Raw genomic sequence first — 22,545 nt, 5'->3', positions numbered from 1 at the left:
GTTTTAGAAAGTTTAAAAAAAAAAAATCAAGCTGATATTTTATTTAACAAAGACAAGATTAGCAATTGCAGTCTAAAATACTACTCTGCAAAAAACATTTCATGTATTTTCAGGAATTTATTGTTCATTTACAGTCTAAGTTAACTGACTGTGGTGCTCAGCACTACACAGGTGACTCAATTTTCCTCCTTGCTCCTTCAGAAACAAGCTAGTTAAAAAGCTTCCCGGTCAGCCTGTGAAAGATACACTGCAATGACTACATAAAATGCTACTGAGATTGTGTAACTTGAGGGGGGAAAAAAAAATAGAAGGTACCTTGGAAAACTATCAAGTAAGCAATTTTGCTGTTCTCTCTTGCATGAACAGGCACAAAAGCAACCAAAGAAGAAACAGCTAACCAGAATACTGGCTCACTGAGGCAGTGATTAATCCTTAAGGAATCAGGACAAAGTTAGGCAAGCAGCAATACAAACCATTTCTCAATGACAATTTTCCAATACCTACCCTCGAAAGAGAGTGCTGCAATGAACATTTCTATTTTAACCACTGATGTATTCCCACTGATTTAATTTTTTTTAAGCCATCTTTTTTTTTTATTAAGTAACTTTTCTGGAGAAAAACTCAAGTTGTGATAGTTTCAAACATGTAGACTGATATGTCTCATGAAATAAATATAAATGGTACAACAATTTCAAAGCCAAATGCAAACACAATTAGAGTTAGGAATTGGCTAGCACTGAACTGACTGAGGAAGGGGGGACACCTCATGCTAAAATATACTATACGTGGCCTTTAATTTTTCCTTTTATTCTGTTTAATGAATCATTCAAATTTTACAATATTATTTTATTCTGAGCTGATAAACTATAGATTCAGTTGTGTAATTATTTTCATTGCAGAAAAGTAACATTATGCAAAAATCTATACCTTTCCTGTAATCAGATTTAAAATGTCACTCAAATATAGAATCATAGAATATCCTGAGTTGGAAGGGACCCACAAAGATAATCAGAGTCCAGCTCCTGTCCCTGCAGAGGACAGGCCCAAGAATCACACCATGTGATTAAATTTTTTAAAATAAGCAAGTTTTCAATAATGCTGTATAAAAACAAGGGGGGAAAAGATTGCCTCTAATGGTAAAAGCTTTGTTTTAATCATGTTTCCATGTTGAAAGAGCAACTTGCTCACTGAGCTAATAATGCCAAAAAAGCAGGATGTAAACGATGTGATATGCAACTGCAGAGCTGTATGAGTTGCTAAACCAATTCAGAGATTAAAAAACTGTGTTGATTTTCTCATAGATAAATTTTAGATCATCTTAACTGATATGTGAAACATGCAGAAAGTATCAAGTTAATTCTACACTATATATGGCAATATTCTATATACACTATTGTAAGCAAATCTTATTGTTAAAAATATTACTGCATTTTCTGTCTTTCCTGTGTTATCTAGGAAAATTCTGATATCAACTTTAACTGATTTTGAAATTCACCAAAAATAGAGAAAATAGTCAGAGAAGGATTCAGTGGAATTCTAACTTGCCAAAAACCTGTCTTGGTTGGATTAAAAGAAGCAAGTTAAGATTTTCAGCTATTTGCAATTCTGCATAAGAAAAGTATTACAACATAAAAATTAATAGTAGCATTTCTGTTACTGAACTGCAACTAATTTATCTTAAGAGAAAATATAGCACCTTTGCAGAGTAACAGGTTTCCAACAATTCATCTGGATACAAACAAGCCTGCAGACCTAAATGAGACAATGTGCCATACAGCACTGGGGGACGTGCTACTTAATGAACAACAGTCCTTGTAGTCTACCGTGGCTTCATGTGTGAGACGACCCACATCTAGAAGGCTGCAGGCATGCAATGGAGCTTACAGACTGGTACAAAGAAAACCCATAAAGTAGATTTTGTAATCTAAACTTCTGCCAAAAACAGTAACAGGCAGCTTGTACCGGAGCAGAATTGGTTAAAAGATTAAAGCCAATCCCAGTTAAGAAGACTAGCATCCTTGTCAGAAGAACTTAAACTGCAGGAGAATTTCAAACAGCTAAGCACAAGTCATTTAAACCTCTTAATAGGGAACAGTGTCTTGCTTTACCTTGCTATGGCATGACATAATCCATCAAAACAAAGAAAAACAACTATCAGCAGGTTTTAACAGAATCTGAATTTAAGCAACAAGTCAGCTGGCAGCCTATTTTAAGCAGGGTAAATATTACAAAGGTTAAGTCCCACTTTTATTTTAAAAACAGTTTTATTTTAAAAAAAAAATCAAAACAGAAAAACATAAAGGAAAAGACCAAACCCAACACAAACGAACCCCACAAACTGTAACAGGGATTGAGCTGCAGAGATTTACCAGAAGATCTCCAGCTTTGTCTGTACTGCTGTCTCTTGCAGCTACTCACATTTGAGTACTGTTCAGGCTGTGTTGCTGTGAGACTAAATCTCACCTGTGGAAATGCTTTCCATGATTAAATAGAATACTAAAGCCTTCAATAGTATAGTTACTGTTACAGGCTCAGCGTCAACATGCACAAGGAAGAGAAATGCAGTTTTACATATACAAATATGAAACATCACTAACAACTTGCCAGTTCTTACCTTAACTACATTTATACACAACAGTACAGAAGTCTCAATATGCCATGCTATTTGTAAGACCATCTCTAATTCCAAGGAATAAGCTTATTTGCAAACCTGTCCTTTGGAACAAAAGTCTCAGGTGGGAATTTGCTGTCTGACATCTCATACTGTTTCTCACAGTTTTACACAGCAATCCAGGTTCTTCTCAGAGAAGCCTTTCACTAAACAGCAGCAATGGCAAGACATTTTTTTTCAGTCTGTTCCTTACCTAAATTGTTACAGGCAATGCTTCGAGAAGGTGTATTTAAAACTTTTCCAAAGACTAATACTACAGTGACTACAAACACTATAGATACACCGAAATCATGTCTTTAAACTGTATTTTTTAGTTGCTAGTTCAAATTATACTTTAACTTTCCTTGCCCAAAAAGCAAGTTCATGTATAAATTTTATGAAACAGCTCAGTAAAGAATGAATAATGGAAACATTAGTGACCCATATTAAGATGTGTTTAATTTAATATCACATTTTCAAAATGTAAATTTATCAAAGCCCTGATGTCAGAGAATAGCTTCAGAAAATAAGGGGAAGAAACACAAAACCTCATTTTTTCCTGTGACAAAGACACTGGTGGTCTGGTGGTGAGGAAAATGGAAGGGCAGCAGATGTTTTATACCTCGGTTTTATCAAAGTTTCGACATACAGTTGAAGGCCTTATAGTCTCCTTATCACACAACTGGTGAAATATGGGGTGTACAAAATGATGATTATAAAGTGAGTGGAAAACTGGCCTCCTAAGCTCAAAGAGTTGTCACCTGTGGTGCAAATTCCAGGTAGCAGGCAGTACCTAGTGGGATCCTTCAGGGATTTCTGCTGGGACCAACACTGCTCTCAGCAACTTACTGACCACAGTAAAAGGAAGGGGAACATTCAATATACTGGAGAGCAGGGCAGAGGGACCTCGAGAGGCTGGAGAAATGGACAGACTGGAACTTCGTGAATTTGAACAACAACAAGAGTAAGATGTTGCATTTTGGGTGGTCTGCTCCAGCAAAGGTAAGGAGTTGACCACTTGAAAAGTAGGAAAGGATCTGCAGATCGTATTGGGTGACAGGAGTCAGCAAGTGTAGCCTAGCAGCAGAAAAACCAACCACATCCTGGGTCAAACTAGTGGTCAGCACAGCCAATAAGGCCAGGAAAAGTGATCTTTCTTCTCCATTCTGCATCTGGAGCACTTTGTCTAGTCTGGGACTCCCCAGTGCAGGAAGGCTATTGATGCATGACCGTGAGTCCAATGGATGGCTGCCAGGATGGTCAGAGTGGGTCACACCCAAGGAGAGATGGAAGAGCTGTTTTTGTTTTTGGGAAAGGCAGACTGCTTTCTACAACTAACTAATCAGAGAACACATAGAAGTATAAGAAAAGTGTAATCAGACTGCAGAATTAATTTTTTATTTACTTACTTAGTAAGTAGTAGTAGTAGTTAAATACTGAAACGTTGCCCATAGGAGTTGTGAAACCTCTGACCTTGGAGGCATTCAAGACTCGACACGGTCCTGAGCAACCTGATCTAATTAGACCTGTTTGAAGCTGGGAGGTTGGACTAGATGACCTCTGGAGGTCACTTCCAACCTAGATTATGATTCTGTAAGAAAAATCCCTTATGAAGTCTCCTGGGTTTACGGTGACACGGCTAAAACATATCAGTTTATTTATCCTGTTACATCAGTGAAAAGCTGCTGTACACAAGTCCTAATTTTAACAGATCACCTAGTATCTCCAAAGGAAGAACTGCAAAATATTTCAGCAGAAACCCCATATATTTTCCTTTTACTTGTAACAAATTTAAGTTAAATTGAGCTGTTGCAAAAGACTACAAAAGATAACAAAAATTTCATTCCTCACCTGAGTGTGAGGAAAGTTTGGGGAGGAAATTCTTAAGTTACTTACCCTGTGCGTGACTGTCCAACTTTATCACAGATGTCTAAGATGAGGCCCCAGTCTTCTGCAGTGTTCATCTCACTGGTTGCTTTCTCTGACAAACAAAGTATAAGCAAATCAAATCACAAATTTAAACAAAAAAACCCTTATTGTCAACAAACATGTTGAAATATTACCTCTGTGTATACTGGTAAATATATGACAAATCCCTATATTTAATAAAATTCATATATTAACACTACCTAATTCTTTTTAATTTTTGAATGTTCACTTGTGGTCATGAGTTTCAACTAACGAGCAAATATATTTTGGGTTTGTTTTCGCACATAATAAAGATGCACCCAGAATATGACACAAGTAGTTTAGCTACCAACAAATTTTTTCTTCAATTTGAAACTATAAAGTTTAATAGCATATGAATACCCAAAGTATTAGTTCACTACAGAGTCAGATACAACTGACTTTGTCACTTTCTCAGACACTAAACGGCTACGTCTTGCATTTCCTTTCTACATATTACAACTCAACAAGGAGGATTTAACAATTCACAAATAATCATTAAACTTTTATCTCCCCATTCTCATCTCTGCTTTGGATGATATATTCCACTGTTTCTTTTCAGCTAGAAGGATTGCTAAACCAAAACTAATCTCATAGAAGCTGCTGAAGAGGAAAGAAATAGAGACAGTAGGTTGAGAAGAAATAGATTTCATGTCAGGAAAAAAAAAAGAGAGACTCTCTCCCTATTTATCCCCCAGAAAAGCTTAGTTACACCAAGGATAATAATAAATAAAAATGTTAAAGGAAACTGAGGCTTACACTGCAGCTGAATAGAAGATTATCTAAATACTAACAGATCAGATGAGGGCTGGAGAGCATAAGAGAATGCACAAGGATTTTCCGTTAGTAACCAAACAGAAGGTGAATGGGCATAGAATAGTGCACAAACTTTTGCTTCCCATCCCTGCTTCATCTAAGGTTCACATCTTAATCTACAGAGCACAAAATATGCCTTCAGGGAATGTCTCAGACTACTTAACTTTTTGAAAGGAAGGAAAGATTCCCTATAAAAACTCATCTGTCAGGAACAACTCATTATTTATATTAGCACTTGCAAGCTTGCAAAGAAGAGAAAGACAAAGCAAAAAAATTAATCTCTAAAAATTACAAGGAATTATTCATCTCAAAGTTAATGGATTTCTTATGAATGAGTTCCTGTGTCTTACAAACTGAAGTATGTTATAGTTAATTAGTTTCTTAATTCCGAACAAAAACGCAGAAAAGTAAAACTTTATGGTTACGTGCTCTCAAAGTATTTCCGAGCAAAAATTAAACACTGACATATATGCAACTGAAATGATAACACATCAGTTGTGCTTCCTGATGCAAGAAAAACAGCAAAACAGTATAGTAAAATCCTAAATGGAAGTTAGTTACAATTCTGTATGTTCTCTCAGATAAAGTAATAGAGCACTGCCTCTTCTCTCTAAACTCATCTAGAACATTAATTTGATTTCAAAAAGCATAGTCAACAGAAACATGAAAAATTATAGGTAGACACCATACTAACATCTAGCACGAAGACAGACCAGCTGATCAACCAATCACAATTTTTCTTTCAGTCTGCTATTGTTCCAAATCACGCTTATGATTAGTAAAGTTAACAATCGCAATCACTGAAATTCTTGATGTTCAGGTAAGACACCTGAACTGAATGCCTGGCAGAGCCATCACAGGCCAAGGCAGTCTTCTGAAATCATAGTCTATGCACACAGCAGCTGTACTGCATAGTCTATGCACACAGCCAGCATCAACTCTGGAGCATCAGAACTGCTTTTATGAGACACAGAGCTAGAATGCACTCCCCACACTGAAAACAGCTGATAAGCACAGTCCAGAGACACACAGAACAGACCACATGGATGCAGTTTACTTTCAGGACTCAATTGACTCAGTTCGTTGCCAGTTCTACTGGAGCTGGACCAGCTCCAGTCAAAGTGTCTGCACAGTGCTCTCGACAGCCTTAAGTTCCCGCCAGGCTCAGAGCTCACACATGGAGCCTCACAAAACCACACTGGTCACTTCTGCCTAATGCTGCACTTCAGTTAGCACATCCTTCAGCAGAGAGCTGGGCAATCCAGTGGAACCGAAACCTTTTCAATTATTCTACATAACAGACAGTTGTCTGCATTTTTGACAACAATTGATCTTTCTTTCCTCACAGTGTTATCAGAGAGAAATGTCATGGCAATTGACTATGTCTTCTACAAACAAAGAAGTAAACTAATGCATGCTTAATGTTTTAAGATAACAGTAAACTGTGCCTTTTATGATAATTTAAATACTTTGGCTAAAACTACAAGTAAGATGGAGACCGATGAAATCCCTGACCCATATCAACCACACTGATTACAGTTCTTATTTTAATTCTCAATTTTGCAAATTTATCCATGAATATAATTACAAGTTTTCTGCCATGGCTACATTCCTTCTTGGCAGTTGAAGCTAGTTCTATATAAAAACTGCCATTTGCTTGCAATGCCCTCCCCATTGTTAGTCAGGGTATTTCCTCCACCAACAAACACTGGATAGTTTCTTACTAGATTTCAGCCTGAAACCCAGTTTCTTTGTATACATTCAGTCTTCTGTAATAACAATCATACATTAATTCCCTTAGATAATAAAATTTATGGTAAGACATGGCCAAAAAAAATTGTCTCGAATTTCAGTGAAATTCTGTCTCAAACAAGGGCAATTAAAAGCTAATGGCATACTGAGGATGTTATCAGCACAGTGATGCTACAGTGATGCTGACTGTCCACAAAAAAGGCTACTATCTCTGTCAGAGCATTAGCAAGTGACTATTGCCTTTCACCACTCTGGGAACAGGAGCAACAAAGACGCTTTGACAAAATTCCTATGATGCATCAGTGTTTTGTAGACCAAAGTAGGAAAGCTACTGAAGTAAAATTACTTACACTATTATCACTTAAAATCCATGAATATTCTCTCTTCTAACGTGAGGCACACATTCACAGTCCAAAAAAAGTTTATGTGCATTCAGTATTTGCCTACCCTGTCTAACAGCTGGCACACTCCCAGCCTTCAGGTACAGCTGACATGTCACTGGCAGACTCTACCTTAGTACTGAAATGGACTGTGATAGGGAAGGAAGAACAGACATTTGTTTTCAAAGTCTTAGGACAGGTTAGCACAGCATACAGAAGATAACTTAAGGAAGAAATGTTCTTCATCTTCCATCTCTGATCAAAAATAACTCTACCATAACAATATTAACATTTAGTTCAGGCTCTGTCCCTCTACCTCATCCTTGCTTCAAAATCTTACTCAACTTAGTGAATGCCAAGATAGGATCAGATAATGTTTCAAACTTTACAAAAACAACTTTAAAAGACAGTGCTAGTTCCTGAAATCAGCATTCTTCAAAACCTGGTAATGCTATGTCAAACACAAAGGACAACAGGACTACGTGACACAGCTCTCTTCCATGAAGCTGTACTAATTCAAGGCATTGTTTTCTGAGCACAAGCAAGGCCTACAAATAAACATAGTAATTTTAACCAGTGCAAGACTGTAAAATCTTACATTGTGTCATATTAATTTGTAGTAATTAAAAGTCATTATTAATACTAATTATTATTAAGACTAGTTAGTAAAATAGTAGTTTTACATTCTTTCAACTGACTTTTTTCCTTGGGTTTTTTTTGTTCATTACATGTCTTCATTTCTTACCTTTATTTTTCTAGAAGTTATTTAATATTATTTTCTTACAAGCAATACCACAAAGACAGATAGACAAAATGGTAAGCACTATCATTTCAGAGGAAAACAATACTTGGATCTATGGGTTCTTTGGTCAAACACAACAACAACAATCCTGAACAATATAAGAATACCTTTCTAAATAACTTCAACAATTCATTTAATCCCTAAAACAAAAGCAACACACACAAAAACAACTGTATCACATTTTTCAGCCACTTTGCAGGGCACAGTGTGTGGGATCAGGAGGCCTCTCCCTTTATACTTCTCTATTCAGAACACTAACCATACTGAGCTAGACCAATTCCATCTTGCCCAACATTCAGTCTCTAATACATATATTATACCTAAAGCAGATGCCTAGGAAAACAAAAAAAGAATAAGGTAAGCATTAGTTGTACTTCCCTACCAACACACCTTTCTGTGACCAACAATTTGCAGCTTCGTAACTTCTGAGTCAGAACTGGTGCTCCAACCACACAAACGCTGTCATAAATCACATAGAGAACAAATAATTAAGGAAGTATTCTGAAGTAAAACATGTCTATGACAGAAATCTTGGCTGGTTTTGTATCTTTGAAGTTTTTCAATGAGAACATCATGTCCTTCAAATAAAATACCTAGATGCTGAAATCATTCTTCCAAACATATGGTTCTATCTTCTTTCTTTTTTTAAACTAAACCTCTGAATAAAATTTACACAAAACAGTATCATCTGCCTTCTAAAGAAAACATCCTTCCTGTTTACCAATGCTCACTGAAATACGGTACCTGAAACACAAATGACAGAGTTACACCTACTGATGAGAAGCCAGGCCAGAAAGATATCAATATATGAGTTTAATTACTTATACTTTGGTTGTGGTAAAAAGTACACAGGCTCTTCCATGGGCTGTTTTGGGATACCTAAATAAACCTGCACTCCTTGTATTGTAAAGTTTATTAATTTTGTTGAGGCCAAATTTCCCTAAAATGTACACAAACCTGAAGCCTGGGAGCATCAATAAAATCCTGTTTCCTCCTCTGGTTCTGTGCATTACCTAGAAATTTTAAGCAAAGCAAAAATATTTGTCCCATGATTCTATTTGAAGTATACAAAAAGCACAACTACGGATGATTATTTTAAGACAGAAGAAAAAAAACTTTACTCAGAAGGAAAAGGGAATAATTTTCTAAAATTCATAACTGTCCTAAAGGAAATTTCCCATCAGATTTATAAAGCACTATTAAACAAAAGAAATGTAGTACGTTGCCGAAAAAAATCCACCACCAGGCTTAGTGGTTGACCCTTTAGGTGCTGGTAAGAGGAATATAAATATTGCTGCAAATTTTCCATGCAGACATGTGCTAGTCATTTGATTGTCTTAGTTCTGCATTTTAACAATAGTATTTTACTGTCTTATTCGAAATTTGCAAGAGTAAAGACTCTCATCAATGTTCAGATATTGCACTGAACCACATGATGCATTTCTTAAAGCAGAAAACTTAGCAACTACCTATTGCTAACATCATTTTCAGAGGGAACTCTTGGCAGGATGGAGCTCTCCAAGCTTTTACTGATGTTTATTTTGAAAAAAGTCCAATGTCAGAACTGAGCTATTTTTCTGCTGCAAAGTTTAAAAGATGTTAAAACTAGCTAGAACTTCAAGAAATAATTCCAGATCAAAACACCCCCAAATCCAACACTTGAAATGTACATGATTTGAGATTTGAAGCACACAAATACAAGTAAAAACTGTCAGAAAATTCTACTAAGTTTTTTAGCCATTCTACTTATTGTTTGTTCTTACTTTATTCATGGACATAATCTCGTTTTCATAGTTGGACATCTCTAAAATGAAATACTGAAGTTCTCAGTTACTGAAGTCACAAAGAAAAAAAAGGCTACAGAAAGTCTTCAAAAGAATAGTTAAACAAAGTCTTACACTCACAGACTCATATTACAACCAGTTTCCGACATGATAAAAAAATCCTCAAAAATCTGTTATAACATTGTAAACACCACAGAATTAATAAAAAATTCAACACTCCCCTCAGCCTTCTCTCCTCCATTGCCACTGAAAGTCTTGTTTTCTTCCCAAGATTAAATAAATAATTTCTCCTTCTCTATAAAATTGCAAATACTAAAATACCAAAGCAATATAGTTTGCTATATTGCTATATATTTTATTTCAGTCCTTAAAGACTGAAACTGACTGTACATTTTTCTTTTTTTTGCAGGCACTTGTTGAGAAATTTGGATTACATACCATTCCACATCACTGAAGTTAAATGCCATTAAATTCTGTTCTTTTTGTCTGACAAATAAAATGAACAAATGCATTTGCTGGCCTGTTCTACAAAAGCCACCAATAGAATATTAACCACTCTGCATTTCACTAACACGCTCAGAACTGCACAAGAAGAATACATCCAACCAGATTCCATTCAGACAAGATTGAAAATAACCTCTAAAAGGCAATGCCACCATAGAGAGAAACTAGAATTCCATGAATCATTAACTTGGCAAAGCTATTAACCAACTTCTGCAGTTTAACTGTATCCTCATCTACAGTATTCCTGAGAAGTCCTTATGGAAGCCATTGCAGAAGGTGTCCTATGAAAGCACTGCTAGCTGATCCAAGGCAAAGCAAGCAGCAGTGACTGAGCTGACATGAGGCCACCTCAACTCATTCCTTCAGAAGACCATGTAGGATCTCACTGCGCATGAGGTAGCCTATCCAAAATAAGCCTATCCAAAATAAACATCATTCAACTCAGTAAACTGAGGAGAATGAAGACAAAAGATTCAAGATCTGGGAAGACAATGTTGAAATAATAAGACCAGCTGAGCAAAAATAATTTAGATGTTTAGATATCTCATGCAAACCCTAACAAATCCACAGAACTCAAACTACCTTTCACCTAGAAATATTACAACAGAGTAGGAAGGTGAGCACATTAGAGATACATGAGGAGGATGATCAGCCTGTAAACAAGGTGTATCACAGGCATGTTATACTAATAAATAGTGCCAGAATCTCTTTGCAACGCCCCACAAATCAAGCCAAAAGTAGAAGGAGCATTTCAGAAGATCAGTAAGAGAGTTAACTTTTCAGATCAGGTAAGTAGTGTTATTTTAATCAGTTAGAGGAACAGATTTTACATGTTGTAGATCTACTTTGACTGTTCTGAATTTTTATATTATAATGCACACAGTCACAGCTGAAATGAGGAGAAGCACTTAAAGTGACAGCTCTTCCCTTGGAGGAAAGAAAGAGAATTACCAGGAAAGTACTGGTTTTGACTATGAAACATACTGTGTTGGCTTCAAAGTGCCCAGCTGAACTCAGTCTGGTGGTAGTGAATGTTTTGTTGGCCGATATACAGAAGGGGTATTTCACTCAGTTTTATCCTGTCGCATTGCCACTTTTCACTGAGAACATACACCAAAGGTACCTTTTAGTAAGTAGTTCTCGTTTTTCATAAACATTTATAAATAACTGAAAAGGGGGGTGGCTATAGCTCCTTTCCCACACATTTTCTACTCACTCCCTCTGTTAGTTTACAGTTAATGTCCTTCTTAAAACAATGCTGAGAAAAGCAGTGGGTCAACTTAGGCAAAATGTGCCTCATGACAAACTGAACCAATCCTTGGAATTCACCTTCCCTTGCAGCCAGACGCTAACACAGTCTGCAGTCTCCATAATTGTCTGGGGTCGAGAAACTCATCTGCAACAATTTTCCCTCCTTTTGGCAAACCCGGCCTAACGGAGAAAATCCAGCTCTCAGAGACATGTAACTGGATTGTTTTGAAGATGTTGACTAACTAAGGGGAGAAATCTAAAGAATAATCAGTTTAAATAGCAAGAGGATTTTATTTCAAGAAATTGCACAATGGGAATCATAGTCAAACCATTTCTTACATTCTAATAACATCAAACTATAGGCTGGTCATATGTACAATCACATGTAATTCATGCATATTATAAATATCTGAAGATTTGTAAGCATAACATTATCAACAACTGCTATAGTTAATAAAACATGGGAAAAATGATTGCAAGTCACATCAGCTTGACAGTTCTACTACATTACTAAACTACCCACTTAATTTCCTATTACTATAAATAGTAAGCCTGAATTTATTCCCACTCCTGTGGTGCCTCAAACCATTACACTCAGAACTACACTAACATCCAAAGCAAATGCAAGTACTTTCATCCTTTACTGTGTGTAAGGGAGAAAAAAATTCATACAAAACCACGTTTTTTTAAACACCTCCTCTTAAGATCATGTGTGATTTTTATGACAACTCACACCAGAATATGCATTTATTCCAGCTTATAAAACTTCAGAAATAATAAGCTTAGAGTAGGGAGTAAATGTTCTTCCAGTTCTCTTCTTACTATGTAAATTAGGTTTACAATGCTTGACATCATGTTAGAATAAAGTATGCACCACATTACGTCCAGACTCACAGATTTTATTCTTAAGATCTAAATGATACTTCAGAACAACTTTAGCAGTAAGTTCTTCACCAAAACTATCCTAAGCTGTATTAATAACTAGCTATATTACTAATTAGCCTGTCATGACAGATTAGTAGACAGTCTTTTGGTTCTTAAAGCACTTTTTCACCATTATTCTGCCTGCATCAAACTTACAGATAAATCTGCATTTCTCAGGAATAACCCTCTGGGAGTAATTTTATAATCAAGGCTGTGAAATATGGCAGAAACACATGACCCATGGACCTAATAAGAACACCAGAACAGATGACCATGGACCTAATAAGAACACCATTAATTCTAACCCCTTAAATGGAGGATTAGAGTTTCTTAATTGTACTCTCAGCAGGCCCAGCGTCTTGAGATTTTTTCTTTTGTTAAATTCCAATATTATGTTCCTTACTCGGACACACTGTCAAAGGTTCCCTGACTTCGTTGTGAAAACCCACACCAACTTGTGTCACCACTGATTAGTATCCCTTCCTGTTGAAATATTCCTAAATATGGTAAAAAGAAGGTTCAGAAAATGAAAACTATTTGGGCTTCATCCAGAGATTTGCACTCTTTGACAATGACAATGGCTTACCTCCTCAAATACATGGGCAGCTTAAAGCATTCTTTAATATTATTAATTTAATAGCAGTCTTAAACAACATTCTTTTGCCAACCACACCTAAAAAAAAAAAAAAAAAAAGAGGTGCACCCCTCAAAATCTCTGTACAAGGTTGACTCTAAACAGTAAGCTGGATAACCAGCTTCCACAGCAGCAACAAGTTAACAGGACTAGCCAAATGCTGCTAACTGGCCAGACAAACTGAAAAATATTCTCCTGAACTTAAGCGATACTTATGCTCCTCAAAACAATGGAAAACAATTTAGTTCCAGATACGTTCTCTGCAATTCATCATCCTAAATGGTTCCAAAATAATATCCAACTGTTCTACAATACTGAGCAGCTGTCCAGTAGACAAGAATGCACAGCTATCACAGCAGTACTATCAACTGCACCAATGTCCGAATTCATATGAAATTAAGAATAGCTTCTGACTGCTTTTCTGCTTCAGGAATCTGATTTTCAATAGAAAACTTTCTTGCTGGACAAGAACAAAAGCAGAGCACTCAATTTTCACTCTGAGAAAAGAATTGAAAAATAACACTATGGCTTGACAACTTTTGGAAGTTTCCTGACAACATGAGTGCTTACTCTACAGATGATGTTATCTTGTGAAGCCTGCCAAGAAATTCATCCAGATAATAGCACATTCCCAAGGGCCCTCGGAGAAGAAGAGCCTAGGGACACTTTCTGGGAAACTTCACCATTCCCATCTCCCTGGCACAAATCCCATTAAGTGATGGATAAAGGTACCAGGCTCCTGAAAGTAGGCTGTCACCAACTGAACAGCCCGCTGCTCCTCAGGTCTCCCCAGGACATCATGAAAGAGGTCAAAAGAAAGAAACTGTGTTTACCAGTGAAAATTAGCCTATTGCCCACTATCTGCTTTTCCAAGAACAATTTGGGACTGAGTGGTTATTTCCCTCTCCTCATACACTTAACAGAATAACCTTTCTGAAAAATATTAACTGGTGGTCGTATTAGGCAAGCACAGTAGGTAAGGTGTTGGCATCCTCTGCACACAGAAAACAGGAAATAAACCACTGAAGTAACCGCTGAGTGCTACTGCCCTGCATTGTGAGACTCACAGTGCTGACAAGCACATCCACTGGACAGAGCTCTAGAGAAGTCCATTCAAGCAGCCTGAGCTTCCCTGCCAGCCAGCAGCCTTAGGAAGTAAAAAAAGTGAACATCTGCCAGAACCTGAGCCTATCACTTTTTAATCTTATTAGTTCAAATCATTCTCACAGACATTATCACCAATGTTTCAATCCTCTAATGGTCCACGGAAAACTGGCAAGCAGTACAATCTCTTCCTCACTTTCAACTGCCAAATTACATTAGAACAGCAGAACAATTAGGAAGAATTATTTACCATTTTCCAAAATAACTCAGTCAACTCTGCTACCAACAAAATCATTAATTGAAGTGCAGGTTAAAAGTGTTCTTAACAGTTCAAAATGAGAAGAGCAAGCTATGCCTTATTAAGATGCAACAGACAAAGAATTTCTGAGAACATACATACATACATACATACATACATACAGAATTCATGTCACAGTAATTTGTTTATGCACTAATCCTTTCCCCTGAAAAGACACACACTTTTCAGACAGTTTTGAGGTTTTTGTTTGTTTTCTTTAGGAGCTGGAAGAACTAAATCTGAGCCAAGACTCCTAAAGTTGGCTAAATCTTAAGAAACAATGTATCGATATAGTTGAAAGTTACAAAGAAATTGGTTTCAAGAAACCTATAGAGTGTTACACTGCTGTAAGAAAACAATGGGGAGGCAGGCGGGGGAAGTGGGATACTTAGCCACATTACCTGATTCCCCAGACAAAACTTTTATCACTCAAAGTAAAACAGATGTCAGCAGCAGGTTGAAGACAAACCATATTACACAATCCAAATCAGACATACAAAACTAATTTTTAACTGCCTATACGTCATTTTACCTTCAGTTTGGGACACATCAGCATTAAGCAAAATTTTTGTCAAGTAAAGCCAGACATTTCTTCTCCATCTAGTCTGGTCTCGGAAGAGAAGCAATTAGGGCATGACACCTGATCACAGATCGTCAAACTCTACTTGAAAGAAAAAAAGAAAGCTCCCACAGGAATACACTTTAAAGCACCAAATACAAAACGCTTTGACGATTTTCTCATGCCTGTCTGTGAAGCAACTGTAGACAGTGCTTCTATGTTCATCCTTTCAGCAACACTCCAGCGCGGACCTTTCTCACTACTTGTTTTGCTGTGCTGGGCCGGTCCGTCCCCCACGGGCACCCCGCGCTCGCCCCCAGCCCCAAGGGCCGGCAGGGCCCGCAGGAGCCCCGCGCTGTCACCTCCCAGGCCGCAGCCCCCGCCGGCCCCACCGGGAGGCGGCCCCGGCCCGGCCGCACCGTGACCGACAGTTCCCGGCCGGGCCCTCGCCGCGATCCCGGTTCCCGGTTCCCGGCTCCCGGCGGGGCGCCAGCAAGCCCAGCAGCGGCGGGCCGGGGGAGCGGGGCCGGGGAGCGGGGCCGGCCGCCCGCGGGGTTCCCTTGGTGGGAGGCCGGGCCTGGGCGCCGCGGGAGCCACTCACCCACATCCTGGTCGAAGGGGTTGGTGGCGAAGAGCGGCATCGCGGGGCCGGGGGCGCGGGTCGGCCGCCCCTCCCGGCAGCACGGCGGCAGCGGACAGAGAGAGAGCAGGCGGCGACGGCTCCTCCTCCAGCCCCGGGCACCTCCGCCACCACCTCCTCCCAGCGCCGGGGCACCGCCTCCCGCCCAGCACGCCGGGAAGCGGGGCTGGAAGCGGGGCTGGAAGCGGGGCTGGAAGCGGGGCTGGAAGCGGGGCTGGAAGCGGGGCTGGAAGCGGGGCTGGAAGCGGGGCTGGAAGCGGGGCTGGAAGCGGGGCTGGACCGGGCACCCGGCGTTCCGCGGGGTCTGCGACAAGCAGGCTCCACACCGGCCCCACCAGCCCAGGCCTGGCATCTTAGGGCCGGCACGGCGACCCTAGACGGGGTTTATATTATTTAGATCTGCGAAGCTCTTTCGTGCCTCACTAGTTAGGAGGTCAGCTGGGTTTGTGTTCAGACGCGTCTGCTCCCTATAGAAAATTTTTGGAGCTTCCTTATATGTTGGGCTGACTTGAATGTTTTCGTTGCTAATGCTATCATGCTTGCGACGTGGGTATCCTGACGGCAGAGGTTCAGCCTCGCAGCTTTGACAGCATCTTTCACAGCATGACATGGGACTCTCACCGCTTCTCCGCGGTTACATCCCTTGGAGATCAGTAGCTGTCAGGTGGTCACAGGGTCTGGAATATCCTGTGGTTGCACAGTCCTATCTTGCTGCTCCACTTCATAAGACTATGTTACTGGCTTCGATAGGGTGTGTCCCACGTTAACAGTGTGACTCATAGGATAAGACACGTTCTGCCTATTCCTGCTGTCACAGAAAAGTCATTATCCTTAAGGCCTTTTAGCACTGTTCGATTGCTATGAACTAGTTGCATTGCAAATTAAGTAAAACTGGGCTCATCTATACACTTGCGGGAAGAGTCAGACACAGCAATGAGGGCACATCACAAGAGTGCAAACAAGAAATGAAAAAGGTACTACTACTGTTTGATGAGCAGAAACGCTAGTTGCAATCAATAGCACTAACCATGCTCAATAATGTGATTGCTTGCATTAGGCAGACTTCTGACAAATCAAATGAAAACTGCACACCAAGCCTTTTCCCAAAGGGATTTACAAGCACTAGTCGCTTTGTTTTTTACTGAAATTTTTTTCTGGGATCTCTAGTTCTGCTTCTTTACCTATCCACAACAACTGTTCTCAGTAGGTGGTGCAGGTCAGCATTGATCTACTGCTTAGAACTGACTACTTGTAAGGAATAGCATGTTTTCTTTGGATTCTGCCTCAATTTGACGACATCTGCTAGATATTCTCAGAGGATGCTTGCCTCCTCACCATTCATAATCCCCATTATGTTCACGAAAGACATATGGTAGATGTTCTCTGAGCCTTTTTATCCCCTCCTTTTTCATCTCTTCATTCTGATGGGTTTCAAAAGGAATTGTAAGAATTCTTTCAAAACAAGCAGAGCTTTTATGCAGTAGTCCTGCAGGAAGAGCAAACACAAGTCATGGGGAACTGGGGTTTTAGACTGTCTTCAGCTTGAAGGGATTCCAACCCAACTTCACTTCCCAACACCCTACTTAACATTTCGAAAAAGGTAATCTACACTCAGGGACCATCTAAAGCTCTGTGGTCTTTGCTCATATTTTAATTCTGTAATGATTTTTTTTTACTGTTGAACACAATGTGAAGTACAAGAGTCCTTTGAAAACTCCACATATATTGTATCTCTGTCTTTTCTCTGTCTCATGGCTTTAATATTTTTCCATGGCACAGCAATGGGTGGTGGTTAGAGCACTTTTCCACAAAGTGTGGGGTTTGCCCTCTCAGGCACCAAATGACTACAGAAACTAGCTTTTCCGCCTTATGTGTGAGTAGTATAATGACTGTGCTATTAAAACAGGTGCGTTAATCTTCCTTTATTGGATGTAGTTCAAAATGTTTGTATTATTTTCTACTGCTGCCCAAGTTAGCTATCTAAAAGTAAGGATCCTAGTTCAAAGGTACAGTCTCAAATTGCATCTAATTTCAGGGTATCCACAGCTGATAGAGAATGTAGCAACACCCTGTGCCCACAACTATGTGCTGCCACCACATATCTTGTATTAGATTTGGAATTTGATCCATTTCATTTGTGGCTGCACAATTAGCTGATCCAGACAAAAACTACCTCACTGCAGCAAATTCCCTGTTGGATCATGTCATGCCTCTGACTCACCTTGGAATTAGATCAGGCAAGTGAAGAGGTGGGAAGGCACGGCTAGGGACAGTACTTCAGCAGACTGGGTGAGGAAAAACAGGCATGTCCAGGGGATAATTCATCTGCTCTATTTCAGACCTCATTCCAAAAAATGGCCTTTGCAACAGTGACTATTGATTTCACAGAGGAGGTTATTTATCCAACAGTTGTCTGACATAGGGCTTGCCTTTAGAAAGCCTTATAGCAAGTTTTAAGTAGGGTATTTTCTAAAAATATGTGCTACTTGTGTCCAAAGTAAACAGTCTCAGATGACTGGTATGGACATTTCTTCTTCTTTGCACACTCCTTTTTTTTCCTGGATTTAAAGATGTGACATACTTCTAAATTTGCTTTAATAAGTGTTTTATTTCTGTTGTTTGTTTATGTAATTTATTACTTTTTTTTAACTATGACAAGAGTTTATCCATAGAAAGATTAGTTCTGGATTCTGATGATATACAATGATTCATTTCCCTATATTCTTCTGATAGGAAAGGATACTTAGGAACAGCAACTTGTAAATTACAATCTGCTAGGGAAGTTCTAATATATTTACAATCACTCAGCTGACATACATCTGCATTAGATAAGCATTTTCTTAGAGGAAGGCCAAACATTGTGCTGTGGAGGTCTACTGCCGTTCTAGTTTACTGGAGCAGTATTTTACTTGTCATACCCATTTATTTTAGCACATACTAGTTTTATAGTTGCTGCATTGTAAAGATAAGGTGTATAATGCCAGGAAAAAGTCAGGCCAGTACACTTTTAGCAAGAAGACAGATATGAAGAACAATAGTATCTCATGACAACCAGTGACTTTATTTTAACTGCATTTTTCATTATAGTCTACTGTGTACATTGCTTTGGAACTGCAAGCTGTGGAGAAATGATAATCAAAGGAAAAAGAGAAAGGTACAGAATAGAGAAAGTGCCAGCAGTCCATTTAATCACAGCTTTTGTCTTTGACTGGGCAAGTACAAGACGTTTGGATGGCACACAAGATGCTGTAATGCATAACAATACAATGATATGACTAAGACAAAATTTATCCCAGTCACAGAGCACATGTACAGTGTTCTAAGTACTGGACTACAATGATTTACTTCCTATCTATAATCTTATTGTACATCCTAATTTTTTTTTATATATTCCTCAATCTCTCTGAATTCAAAGCAGTACTTGCAAACCAACTTGTATGAAGTAATAGTTCATATGCTTACATTGTAGTTTTGTTAAATGATTTTGGATAACAAGTTCACTGGAGTCAAACACAAAATGTGTTTATAACATTTGCTTTTGTAAGCTTATAGTGATGTACCATGATAAATCTGTAAGAGGCAGATCATCTGTAAGCTGCTGACTGCTGGGATCTCTGGGTGCCTGGGCTTCCCTGACTGGAGCATCACTGTGTGCCAGCCTCCTGACACTGCCATAGGGAACCACTTGTCCTAGTGCTTTTTTTGGCACAAGCACCTGTTCTTAGTGTGGCCAAACTGACTACACCCAATATGGTCACTTTTTCTTGCTGATAATCAGACCAGTTTTCAACCAATGATGAGGTTAAAATTAATCTTTTTGTTCTCCACCACTCTTGAAGAAGGAAATAGAAATACTTCCACTGACCATAATGGGCATTAGATTGGAACACTACTCACTTGATAAAGAGCCCCTTTTTAACTCAAGTCCTTGAAATAAAATTAAATAACAAGCTTAGATTGTGTGTGCTCTGAAACCAATAAAGGAAGCAGTCTCCTCTGTAGAGTTTGTCGTGCTCCACAAGCAAGCCATCATTGAAATATATTGAAAACCAGAAGGTATTTTTAGAATTATTGAAGTGTGTTTTGTGAAACCCTGTGAAAAATTTGCCTGGTAATCTTGTTGTCAAGGTAGCAACCTTCTTTATTTAAGAAAAATATACTTCATTGTGTAATATAGGGGAGGAATTTAAGAATATGCTTATGCTAGCAGTAAATTTTCAACGTGTATTTTATTTAACTCACATGAACATTACCACTGAAGTGAATGGTACTAATTTTAAGTTTGAGCATTTTATATATCCCACAATTAGAACATTTAGAGTGGAGTTAGCCTCCTGATACAGCCAGTCGCAGTGTGCAAGGTGCCAACTGCACAGATCACAGTCTGTGGGATGGGTCTATACATAAATCTTACCAAGCCCAGCAATGCAATGAAACATCAGGATAGTTCAACAGTGCTACAGTCTAAAATATCCCATAAAGAAAATAATAGTTTTACAGAATTCAATTTGTCTATTATAGCAAAAGTACATTGAGTTTGGATAAACTGAAAACTCAGATAAACAAACTCAAATGAGCAGATACTCATATCCCTTTACAGATGTTGTTCTTCATGTTGCAGTTGAACACGTTCAACTGTGTTACAGTTTTGTTCCCGAAGAGGATTAAATAGAACGATACACAGGGGCATCTCGACTCATGCTTTTCAAAACATAAATAGAACAATGGTTTCAGATATATCGACTCAATAGTTTTCATACAAAGCCTTCTAACCAGAATTTTTGTATTTTTATAGCAGAAGAGAAACTTCCACCTGTGTTCATTGACACTTGTTTTCCTTTGCTGACTACTTGCTGCACAGTCAGAGGCTTAAACATGAATCATTTATTTTCCAGTAGCAGTGCACAACTCCACTGCTTCAGATGTGCCAATACAAACACAGCTTCTAGTTCTTCCCACAAGATTTATGCAATCCATTCTACACCACATCTTTTGTAGGCATCTTCTGTCAAATTCCTAGAGTAGTAAATAAAATAATAGATAGACACATCTGGATGAATGTACAAAAAGATATGTAGACATTCTGTTGTTCGACATAGCTAAATTCTGTTTATTTGATTTATTCTTGAATACCTCACTGATTACTACATACCATAAACCTAAAATAGTGTGCAAGTACCATATGTAAGTCTGTTGTCTAAACACATTCTTGTAGTGTGTTGGGAGCATTAAGTGAATACAGGGCAAAAGGACAGGCAGAATTTAAGTTGTTTATTTTTTTAACAAATTCTCCTTCCTCAGGTTTTTAACTCATTGCCTGGCATTTAACTACTCTGAAGTATAAAGGTAATCTCATGATTCTGCATGGCTCATACCAAGTAATTCTTGTGGTGTTTCATAGTAGATGACCTTCCTCTGTGATACTGGAGCTGAAAAGTCATTATATTATTTTCAGAGCACTAAATTTTTTCATTTCATAGAAGTGTGCCATATTGAATAGATAAATTTTGTAACAAAAAAAAAATTGTAAGCACTTCATGAGAAAATAATCTCATAAAGCATCACTTTGTATTTCTGGAAATAGATGGGAAATAAAACCCATCCAGCTTTATAAGGTATTGAATATCTACATGTGCAATACAAATCTAGGAGATAAATATATATTGACAATAGTCAGTCATGAAGAAGACCAGAAAAAACTCTCATTTTTGTAATAACAATATAGCTATGTTGAGTGAATAGCTGGGAACAAACTGCCTGGGAAGGTGGAGAATGAATATGAAACACAATGATGCTCTCACCTACACACAAAAGACCTTGATCTGACCATCTTAAATTTATTGGGAAGGTTGATTCACACTGTACTGGAATAAGAGCAAAGTTGAACTCAATCGTTAAGTCCGTCTAAATTCGATTTTAAAAGCTGATTTAGATAATGCAATTAATGTACAAGCCTATTCAGTTCCATTGATTACATTTTTGTATGTAAACAAAATCTGTTTTATGAATAATTTGAGATTTTTTATTGGGGTCAAAAGGTGCTAACCAAAGTTGAAATACTAATGAACTAGTTTTGCCACTATATGCTTTGAAAATAGCTGGCACTTTATCAAATTTAAATAAGGGATTTAGAAAATACAGACTAGTAAACCACAAATATATAAATATAATTGACAGCAATCATAATTAAAAGAACAAGAATAGGAAACTTATGAAAAGGAAATTACATTTCAACTAATTTATTGCTATTCCTGGAACATGTAATTACAAAAAACAAATCTGAAAAAAATAGTATTAACACAACAAACACATTTTGAAAATGCTGCTGAAAAATTGTCACACAGGAACTACCAAGGATAGGAAGTAGTTACAGAGTAAGGAACAAATATCTTCATGGATCAAAACATGGAAAACAGAAGAAAAGGGCAAGTTTATTATAGCAAAATGGAAGCAGTAAGATGTTTATGAAAGTTCTGCAATAAGTTTAGTGCTTAATACAT

The 22,545-nt window shown here is 38.1% G+C and overlaps 1 protein-coding gene and 1 long non-coding RNA gene across 2 annotated transcripts in view; one reads left to right on the top strand and one right to left on the bottom strand.

The window, feature by feature from the left end:
* The window catches only part of STAM (signal transducing adaptor molecule), a 35,353-nt gene extending 19,177 nt beyond the window's left edge, over window positions 1–16,176 (bottom strand). The window contains exons 1-2 of the mRNA XM_032691779.1: window positions 16,007–16,176; window positions 4,547–4,631 (exon numbers count right to left, since the gene is read on the bottom strand). Of these exons, the coding sequence (XP_032547670.1) occupies window positions 4,547–4,631; window positions 16,007–16,046 (125 nt within the window). The 5' untranslated portion in view covers window positions 16,047–16,176. The remainder of the gene's footprint in view (window positions 1–4,546; window positions 4,632–16,006) is intronic.
* LOC116788732 lies at window positions 61–10,642 on the top strand. Its single transcript, XR_004357750.1, has 2 exons — window positions 61–331; window positions 10,541–10,642. It is a non-coding gene; the product is annotated as an uncharacterized LOC116788732 (long non-coding RNA).
* Window positions 16,177–22,545: the final 6,369 nt, after the last annotated feature.

The sequence above is a fragment of the Chiroxiphia lanceolata genome, chromosome 1 (genome assembly GCF_009829145.1).
Source record: "Chiroxiphia lanceolata isolate bChiLan1 chromosome 1, bChiLan1.pri, whole genome shotgun sequence".
NCBI lineage: Eukaryota > Metazoa > Chordata > Aves > Passeriformes > Pipridae > Chiroxiphia > Chiroxiphia lanceolata.
This window is presented reverse-complemented; position numbering and strand designations above follow the sequence as displayed.